The following is a 10,442-nucleotide window of genomic DNA, read 5'->3' as shown; positions in this document are numbered from 1 at the left end:
TTAAGAGACTTTTTTCACGGATCAAGCTCGTTACGAAAAACGATCTAGCACCGCGAAAGGGGCTACTGTTGGGTCTATGCTTCGTCGCCGAAGGTCTTGTAGGAAGAAGCGGCTTTCGGCTGAAGCTGTTTGTATGAGATGGTCGAAGGTTCCTCTTCATGAAGCTTCGGTATTACAAACCGACTTAAAGATAGAATGACCTTTTAGTCCATAAAGGTCTGAGTCAATGTTGTAAACTTTTATGAGGGGCATAATTGTAATTCCTCACAGGCTGTGTCCTGCGCCTATAAATAGTGAACAGTATTCCTTTACTGTTCACGAATTCTTGTAATTGCAATTGCATCATTCGGGAACCAACCTTTGTCAAGGCAGAGGTATAACTGTATTCAATGATTCAATATATTAAGTAAATATAATGTGATTCGTTTATGATTCATTTACCTTCGATACCCTTTATTTTATGTCATCTTATACAATCTATTAAAATTCAATTACGAAGACTTAACCTTCGTAATTGTATTCTTATCAACCTTCGTCCAAGGTTCATTATCCTCAAGGGAATAATGCTTCGTGGACGAAGGACGTTAACATTTAACATTTTATGTCGCCTTGTTCTTAACTCGTAGCATTTGAGAACAAGTCCCCAACAGTGCGGATGAAGCCTGGGCGCGGATGGAAGGGGGCACAGATGGCGGCATTGGGAAGAGGATGGAAGGGGGCGTGGATGATGAGGGTGTCGAGGATGGGGGCACGAATGATGGGGACACTGAGGGTGCGAGGAGGATGGGGTGGGGTCACAGCCTAGCATGTGGACGCTTTTCTTGGCCTCTTTATACTAGTATAGAAGGTATAATTTTTATTTAAAAATTTAAGTACAATTTGAGCATAAACATTGTTAGACAATTTGACATAATGATATATACATAGTTATATAGACTTTATTTAAATAGCACCAAACATTTTCGCTCCAACTCAAAAAGTTCATCTAAGGTCCAAATTTCACGGTTTGTCGCCGAAACGGCAGTTTTAACGGATGTTAGTCACCCTTTTAATGCCATTGGTTAAACTTTTTTATAAGTGTGACTGTTTAGATATGTCAATCTTTTAATGTACTGACTATAAACTAAACAATATGCGAACCAATTGTCCAAACATTTAAACATATGTAGACAACTATTTACTTTTAGGGGAACACAACATGAACCCATCTCATACTAGATTGATAAAAAGTGCATATATACTTTTAGGGGAAGAAGTGTCATGTATATATGTCTAGATCGTCTTAAGTGCTTAGAATGCTAATTCGAACTCTACCTCGATAATAGTCCTATGGGTAATCTTAACTGGTGATGTGCTACATACCTTCCTATCTGAAGGAGATGGCAATGTTGGTCATCGTTATGGTGCCCATGGCATGAGTCCCGCCTCCCTATGTTCCTCCAGGGTTGTTCTCCTATTCATGTGTTCATGGTTAGTGGAAATATCAGGGGCTCCTCGGTCCTTGTTCTGGTGGGGAAATAGGCTCCATGGATGCCATCGACAGCAACGTTTTCGGTCACCGGTATGCTAGCGTGATCGGAACCCAAGAGAATGTGGTAGCTAGGGTTTAAACAAGGCAGGAGGCATTGGCCTTCCGTACCGGCCCCTACCACAGTCTATATAGCACATTGTGATCTGAGGGCTACAGTCAATCGGTTAGTTTGCGCCCTGATCAGGGCGCAGTCGGTTAGGGTATACCTTATCCAGTTTTCAGTTACTAGGTATAGAGAACACCATAACATTTTTGTCCTCCTTTACGTTCGAAAGAGGTCCAACTATGTTCAGGCTTCATTCCTTCTTACTTCTCTAGGGCTTGTCCGGGTAGGAGTAGATTGAAGGAAATAGGAGGGGATTATCCCTTGTTAGTCAAAATTAAATAGAAGAAGGTTTACTCCCCTCAACCCCTTTCGATCCCCACATAACCGAACAAGGAATTAGCTTGTCATTCATTGATGTAGAACCTATCGAAGCTTTTATATCATGCTCATTGTCCGAAGATTCTTTCCCTGATAACATACTAAAATAGAAAATTCTATCACTTATGGACCTTGGGCTAAAAAATTTCTCCCCAACACCAACTCATATTAGTGTTGAAGTGTATAACTAGATTTCCTACCTTCTCCTAACAGTTTAAACTTTTGGGTTGAACTTATTAGTGCGTACACTCTAACATGGTAACAAAGCTAGAGGTCTCGAGTATGAATCTTGGCAGAGGCTTTTTTTGCCTCCACCCATTTATTTCCACGTTTGCGCCTTTCTCTCTGGCTACACGTGAGTGGGGGTGTTGAAGCGTATAAGTGGATTACCTACCTTCTCCTAATAGCTCAAGCTTTTGTGTTGAACTGGTTAATGTGTCCACTCTAACAATTAGATTGGTGAAAAGTGTATATATATTGTCCTAGCTGCATGTGAAGTGTTGGGAACCATATGTGGCACCTGAAAAGGAGGGACGATTCGGTCTGTGGCCCGGACGGTCCGCGATTGGATCAGATTAGGCGAGATATCCCCTTTTTCGTGCATGTGTATCCAACTAAATACACGGATTCTATTGGGGAACGCCTAAGAACGGGTCCAGACTCCCTATATATATGAAGGGGTATGACCGATTGCGCGCGTCACCAATCGAACTAATCAATCAATCTACTTTATTTTCTTTGTTTTTCATCGGATTAGGAGTAGGCATAATTTAGACCTAGCTTGGCTTTTCCCTAAACTTCAAATTTTCATCCATCTTCGATTCTATGTTCTCGCGGACCGTCCAGCCAGCGGGGACAGGAGACTCGCTCTTGTCGTAGGGTCACGGACCGTCCACCTCCATGTTGTGGACTGTCCGTACCGCCGCAGAGAGCACCGTCAGGTGATACAACCCCTAATGTTTGGTCCCAAATCAGAGCCAACACAAAGTATAACCCGGTATGCTAAACATGGTCTAATCTTGTGTATTGTATCTATATAACGGTGCCAGGGTGTGTCTGACTTGCGTTGTAGAGTGACCACTTGCTGCGACGCTTCTATTGTACTCCTTCTGTCCCAAAATATAAGTCATTCCAAGATTCTTGGAGAGTCAAAGTTTTTAAAGTTTAACCAAAAGTATAGCGAGAATCATAAAAATTTATAACACGGAATAGATATAGTATGAAAATATATTTAATGGAGAATTTAATGGTATATATTTGATATCGTAAATGTTATTACTTCCTTGTATAAATTTTGTCAAACTTAAAAATACTTTGACTCTCCAAAAATATTAGAATGACTTATATTTTGAGACGGGGGAGTACTTAACATTGCCCCAAAGCTGATTGTCGCCTGTTGGCAGGCAAAAGGATCATCGAAGTACCCGTTTGGTTAGAGGGACTAATCTTTAGTCTCTGGTTTTTAGTCCCGTTTAGTCTCTATTTTACCAAACGGAAGGACTAAAGTAGGAACTAATTGGCTTTAGTCTCTAGTCCCTCACATGGGTGCTAAAAGGGACTAATTGGTAACATTTACTCCAATTGACCTTGCCTAGAAAACTAGTGTGAAACAAGAAAATGGGTATTTTAGTCTTTATGTGTTAAATTTAATGTATTTAGAATTTGTTTAGTCCCTACAACCAAATAGAGTAGAGACTAAACTTCAGTCTCTGGACCAAACTTTAGTTTTAGAACTGATGAAATCAAACGTGTCCGAAGTCCCCGTGTGAATGGATCAACGTGATGCATGTTACCAGCGCGATCCCAATCATGAGGCTATCCGTGGTGTTCTCGGAGGATTTTTCTTTTATGCTTGCGAGTGGTGCTAATCATCATGCATGCGCTCCTTTGCCTGTCTTGCTCTACCACCCCTACTGCGTCTGCGGTTGGTACGGGAGTGCCCATCATTTGCCTGCAGCATTTTCTCGTCTCCTTTCTGCTCACCCAACCATCACTAGAATTTAAAAGAAAGAAAAAAAAACCCCGCAACCCACATGCTCGGATGATTGACGACGCCGGCGGCTGACAGCTGGGTGCTGCTGCTGTGCGTTGCGGACTGCAGTTGTAGTTGGCTTTGCGCTCCTTTTTCGTCGAAGTACAAACGGCTCTGCATATTAATGAGAGGAGGTTCCCAACATGTCATTATTTATCCCCGCAACAAACAAACAAACAAACAAACCTGCCATTTTATTTATTATACACCTGAGAGGTGTGGGTGGTGGGGCTGGTGATCCTGTGGACGGAGTAGCCGCTGCAGCCTTTGTTTCCCCCCGTCTAAGGGCTTGTTCGGTTAGCTCTCAATCCATGTGGATTGAGTGGGATTGGGTGGGTTTAAATCCCAAGCAAGTCAAAGTTGTTCTAAATTTTTTCCAATCCCATCCAATCCATATACTGTAGGAATAACCGAACAAGGCCTAAAATGGATGATGATGATGATGGTCTATCCTCTTATCCTCTGGATTCGGCTGCCGTATCAGATCTCTTGGCCGAGGGCTCCTGCTCAAGCCTCGTTTGGGGCGGCAGCCTGTGTGTGTGGATGGATGTGTCCGCGCGCGTTGCCCTTTTCTCCCCTGGTGGGTTTGTGTTCGCCATGAAGACACTGTTGTGCAGATTTTATAGCAAAGAAGAATATGTGCTGGAAAAAACAAACAGCATATGTCCTTGTGGATGGAAGAGATACTATACTACTCATGCATGCTCAAGCAGGCTCCAGTGGTTTCCATCGACCAAATGAACAGAACAGAACAGAACAGAGTACCGCTGCGTTGTTATAAAAATAACAGAGTACTGCTGGAAGTTGACTAAAAGAGTAACATCATGCTGATAAAAAAACATATTAATTAGTATCGTTTTGTTTTAAAATGAGCTCGACATCGTCTATGTAGACTTTAGACTATGAGAACTACTAGTCTACTACTAAGGCCGTGATAGCGTAAGCCCCAAGCCTCTGTGCTGGCCAGTAAGCCGTGACGTCAGGCTTCTTCAAGCCTAAGTTTTATGTTATTGTTATTTAAGCGAAACACGTCATAGATGGCCGTATCGCGTTTCAACCATGTCTCCAGGTAAGTGTGGATTCTAAAACAAAACAAAATAACACAAGTGGTCATATCAGTAAATGTGGAGTTTTCCCTTTTTAGCCTAAAGAAGTTTAGCATTGACGCGTTTAGCTATTTACCTCAACTGTTAGCACGTTGTGCTGCTTGGTTCACCAAAAGTAACATAAATGACAACAATAATAATTCACGCTCGATTACCTGCGGTAATAAGTTTGAATAGATCGGTATTAGTTTCTAATGTGGGATCTAACTACGGTTGAACTTAAACAAATATGATTTAATATTATCAATTCCTTTTTATATTTACAAATGCGTGAACCAAACAATATCTTAAAAGTTTTAGGTACCTTATCCCTGAAACATTATCTTTATCTTCTTCTAATAAAACAACAACCGATAGCCTTACTTTTAAAAAAATCACCACTCAAATAGATGCTAAAAAGGTCAGATACCCATAAAAAAACACTAGAATATTCCCCCCACACAACGATTCTTCGTTGCGGCCTCATTTTTCCTACGGTTGGATTTTCTACGGTTGCACAACTCTAATTTTAAAAGCTCAATGAAGGCGGATCCCTTATGTATATATAGTTGGGTGTTTTATTATTATTTATTTGTACAGAGAATTTTGAGATCAAACTGAACTTGGCTAACTAATAGTGGCATAACTTTTCAAGATTAAAAGGGTACTCTCTGTTTCGCTCACTGAATGCATATGAAAGTGAGATGTCTATGACAGCAACACATTAGTATATTATTTTTTTAGATAATGAAACCATAAGCGTCCGGCTTCTTCCCTCACGAAGGAATACGCAGGGCATAAATAGATGAGATAAACTTTAACATGAACAGTGCTCTGATCAAATCTCGACGCTTAAAACAAACAAAATCGAACGGCCTGACTAATGGTACGTGAGCTATTAGCTATTTTTTTATCCTAAACTACAAGACGTCGTTATAATATTATTAGCTAAATTATGTCCTTTCTTTAAGTATATAGTTGAAAATAATCTGATTAAATGGAGTAGTTTTGAGGTCCCTTTCAGATTTCAGTCATGCTTCAATCAAACCCAGCGATACAAAAACAGAAAAGAAAGAATCTTTTCCAGGGCGGCCGCAAAGGACACGTCACCTCTTCGTCTACGTGATACATGCGTAGGCATCACCGCATCAGAACTCTCAGACTCTAGTACTCTACCACACACACATCCCCCTTCCCTTCCCTTCCCCGCAACTACCCTCTACTCTCTACTGCACGCTTCTACTATCTAAGAAACAACGCACACGGGCCGAAACTAAATTTCTCCAAGCGCGCAATCCTGTCGCCAACCCCGGCCACGGATCGGGGATGTCGTCTGCTGCGGGCCGCGCGCCGGCGCCGACGCCGATGGGCTCCGCCGATCGCTGTAAGGTACATCCATCGGCTCTCGTCTCCGCTCTCTCTTCCTCTCCTTTGCTCCGAGCTCTGTCATCCCGGTCTGCTTCCTGCGACCCGCCGTTGCAGATCGACGGGATCGTGGCGGCGGAGAAAGCCACCAGGAGCTGCGTCGAATGCCGCGCCACCACCACGCCCATGTGGCGCAGCGGCCCGACCGGGCCCAGGGTAAGCTAGCTCATGATCGCCCTCCCTCCTCTCCTCTTGTTAGCCAGGCTAGCAGCTCCGTGCGTATAGCGTTCGTCCGCACCAGATTGGGGATTCCTGGTCGCTGGTTTGGTTGCTGATCTTGATCAACTTAGCTATGTATACACACGACTCCAATAGTCGTCCTGCGTATACTTACTACTCGTTTTTCCTGGTTGTATTGGAGTATATAGGATAGGATATGTGTGATCATCTATCTATTCATAATAACCTTATTAATTTACTACCGACCTCGTATATAGTGAATGTTGGATTCAAATTCGGTCGAGGAAAGCAGTAGGATGAAATGGAGGCACCAAAGACCAAGTCCAATTGGTGCAGTGTGTTCTAATCGGAGACAGCTAGCTAAGAACGATCCAGCCACATTCCACCAAATCTAGCCTGTGCGCCCAAGGTCTTCTAGTTTTTGTGTTTTTTTAATTTTAATTCCATAGGCAACATGCTGACGCGGTACCATCAACGTGAGCTGTCACTCCGAGACAAGCACGCTGTTTGAGGGTCTATTCAGCGAAGTCTTCTTTTGCTCTTACCGGCCAAATGCTTGAAAGTGGATTTGACGATGGAGGAGCTATTTGCATTTGAGATAAATGAAACTGCTCTATTAGTTTTTCATGGAAATATTGCTTTTATATTCATACTAATACTTCTTGACTTGTTGATATTTCTCTCTATCCAATTGGACTGCAAGTTGGTAGTTAGGTGAGCTGTTCCTCCCAACAGTGCTAAAAACCGAGCCAATGATGTGCTGGGAGAAAAAAAAAGATACTTTATCCACTTTGATTCCCCTAGCTGAAAACAGATGATTACATTCAGTCTATACCCTTAAAACAAATCGAATGCAGTCACTTTTTTTTCTCTCCCTTAACTCGTTTCAATTCTGCTGGCAGTCACTTTGCAACGCCTGTGGGATCCGGTACCGAAAAAAGAGGAGGCAAGAGCTTGGCCTAGACCGCAAGCTGCAGCAACAACAAAATAATGGCGAGGCGAAGACGGATGAAGCAAAAGACAGCTCTAGCAACAGCAGCAGCGGGAGCAGCAACTTGCAGGTGGTGCAGAAACGGAGGCTGCTAATGGGAGTGGAGGAGGCTGCTCTGCTGCTGATGACCCTATCTTCTTCGCCCACATCCACGTTGCTTCATGGATAAGGACCCTCCTCCAACGCCAGATCAGCAGTGTACATACAACGTACCCCCTGCACAGTGACTGCCGAACGATTGCAGGCCTATCTCAGGGTTGTGTGATCTTGTGATTGGGGCGGATTATTAGTGCCAAGCTAATCACTCCGTTGATCGTCTTGTCTTCCTCTGTTTTCGCCGCACCCGTAGATCTTGATGCCAGCCAGCCATATATCTTCTACGTGATTTGTGGTAGGCTCCATAATCAGAGGTCTGTTGATCCCATTCCCCCCGCACATCTTTTTTCTCTTGTCTTTTCTCTTTTTGGTTTTTTGTATGTACTTTGATGTTGCCCCATTTGTGAGGGATGGGTGATCAAAGAGGAGACGCCATCCCTTCTCGTTCTGGAATAATGGTCCAAATAATAAAGGATTTGAGCTGTTTTGTTTTGTTTCGTAGTTTCAGTAAGGATTTTTTTTTCTGATTAAGAGAACACCGTCAAATCGAAGCAGCTTCGGGGTTCATGTTCAGGTATGACTTGAGCGTCATGACAGGGCTACGGGCTTCCACAGTTCCACTGTTTCGACAGAACTTTGTCCATTCATCCGATTCACCACCGCGGCTGTGGCATGCGGCATGCCTGGACAAACTGGTAGCGGAACCAAAGCAAGCATGCGTTGCTTGCGCGCCACCGTTGGCGTACGGACCACCGTTAGCGGTACTGGCCGGACGATGCTCCTCTACCAAGTACCGACCGAGGGGGCCGCCGATTGCTTCCCGCATTGATTGCCTCCGTTGTCCAGCGCTCTGCTCTGGAGAAGCTGCGGAATGCAGAGCGTGTGCTGTGTGCCATCAGAGCAGGTGGCCCTGTACAGTGGGTAGAGATGGCAATAGGTAACTGCGACCCGATACTCAATGATGATTATTTACTTTGTTAGATATGTATATGAGCTAAATGTTCTATCCATATGTTTTTTATTGAATAAAAACATTCACTCAATGGGTAAATGAGTATTAGAACGTTCCATTATCAACCATATCTGTTAACCTATGGATATAAAATACTCCGTATAAACTTAGTCCAAAAGCATGGATTTAGGCTTTAGTCATCTATCTCTTTTGAGTATTATACAATCTGATAATGTCATAAAAAGCTTAACAACTATTGGATAACCATGTAATGAAAAATGTAATGTGTCATGTGGTATTATCCTAGTGTTGCTACTTTATCCAATTATCTATGGTGTTCTTGAATAGATGATTGAATGATGTTAGAAATTTTGTAATGGTATTTAGATGGATATACTTGACAGTTGTATAATGTAAATGTTCAATCTTTGTGGGTACAGGTGACCGGGGTAAATCCATACCCACCAGTGAATATGGGTGACCCGACGAGGCTATCACTAGTAGAAAAAGACTCAAAGCCTGCGGTGCGTTATATTTTTATAGGCGGATTCAGTTATCAACCGTCTGTGCTATTTTTAGTGGCGGTTTCTTAAGAAAACCGCCACTAGAAATCGTATTTCTAGAGGCGGTTTCTTATGAAAACCGCATGTAGAAATCTATGATTTCTAGTGGCGGTTTTCTTAAGAAACCGCCTGTAGAAATCGATTTCTAGTGGCGGTTTTCTTAAAGAACCGCCACTAGAAATCATTTTTATCCTTAATTTTTCGAGTTTTTCAAACGACCTCGTATGATGAAACTATCAAAATAAAAGTTGTAGATCTCTAAAAATTATAAAACTTTGTAGTTGATAACTTTTTTATTTGAAATCATTTCGGCTCTCAAAAAATTGTATCTAAATTTGTCAAATTTAAAATTCAAATTTTGCAAACGACCTCGGATGAAAAAAGTGTCAAAATGAAAGTTTTAGAACTTCAAAAATTATTCAACTTTGTAGTTGACAACTGTTTTATTTGAATTCGTTTACGGTCTCAAACAAGCTATTTACACTCAGTTAGTTGTAATATGTGGGCAACAAAACTACACACTAAACACAAAGCATGCCATAGCCGGAGTGATAGAGGAGGGTACGCGTGAGGCTGAGGTCAGGGGTTCGATTCCTAGCAACTGTGTAGTGCACGAAAAATTCCGCGACCTGCGACTTCGACGAAGACGAACAGGCGGGCGGGCCGCGAGGTCTCCCTAATAAAAATACTTTTTTTACTATTTTTAAAATCTATTTTATGTTTCCTGGAAACGATTTTCACTGGTGGTTTTATTACGTCGACCGCCAGTGAAAATCGATTTCCACTGGCGGTTCTCAGTTACCCGCCTGTAAAAATGGTGATTTCTACTGACCCCTAGCACTGGCGGTTACGAAAAACGCCACTGTAAATAGGTTTACGACCGCCACTATAGAACTTATCTGTACTAGTGTATTTTTCGTCGTGTGCATGAGTATGAGATAGTAATAACCAGTAGGTATTTACCCATTGTCATCTATAGCTATGGGTCGTGAGTGTCTAGCGAGTTTTTGGTTCTCCTGAAGTTTGTTGAGAAGACTCCATATGAGATGTGGACTGGGAAACGTCTCGATTGTCTTTCCTCAAAGTTTAGGATGTGAGGCTTATGTCAAACGTTTGATGTCAGACAAACTCACTCCAAAATCAGACAAATGCTTTTTTGTGGG

General features: G+C 42.4%; 1 protein-coding gene across 1 annotated transcript; it reads left to right on the top strand.

The window, feature by feature from the left end:
• Window positions 1–6,307: 6,307 nt before the first annotated feature.
• Window positions 6,308–8,261, top strand: LOC100285453 (GATA transcription factor 22). Its single transcript, NM_001158346.1, has 3 exons — window positions 6,308–6,461; window positions 6,555–6,653; window positions 7,580–8,261. The coding sequence occupies exons 1-3, from the start codon at window positions 6,399–6,401 to the stop codon at window positions 7,835–7,837; spliced, it is 420 nt and encodes a 139-aa protein (NP_001151818.1). The 5' UTR covers window positions 6,308–6,398; the 3' UTR covers window positions 7,838–8,261.
• Window positions 8,262–10,442: the final 2,181 nt, after the last annotated feature.

Source organism: Zea mays, chromosome 8, assembly GCF_902167145.1.
Source record: "Zea mays cultivar B73 chromosome 8, Zm-B73-REFERENCE-NAM-5.0, whole genome shotgun sequence".
In the NCBI taxonomy this organism is placed as follows: domain Eukaryota; kingdom Viridiplantae; phylum Streptophyta; class Magnoliopsida; order Poales; family Poaceae; genus Zea; species Zea mays.
This window is presented reverse-complemented; position numbering and strand designations above follow the sequence as displayed.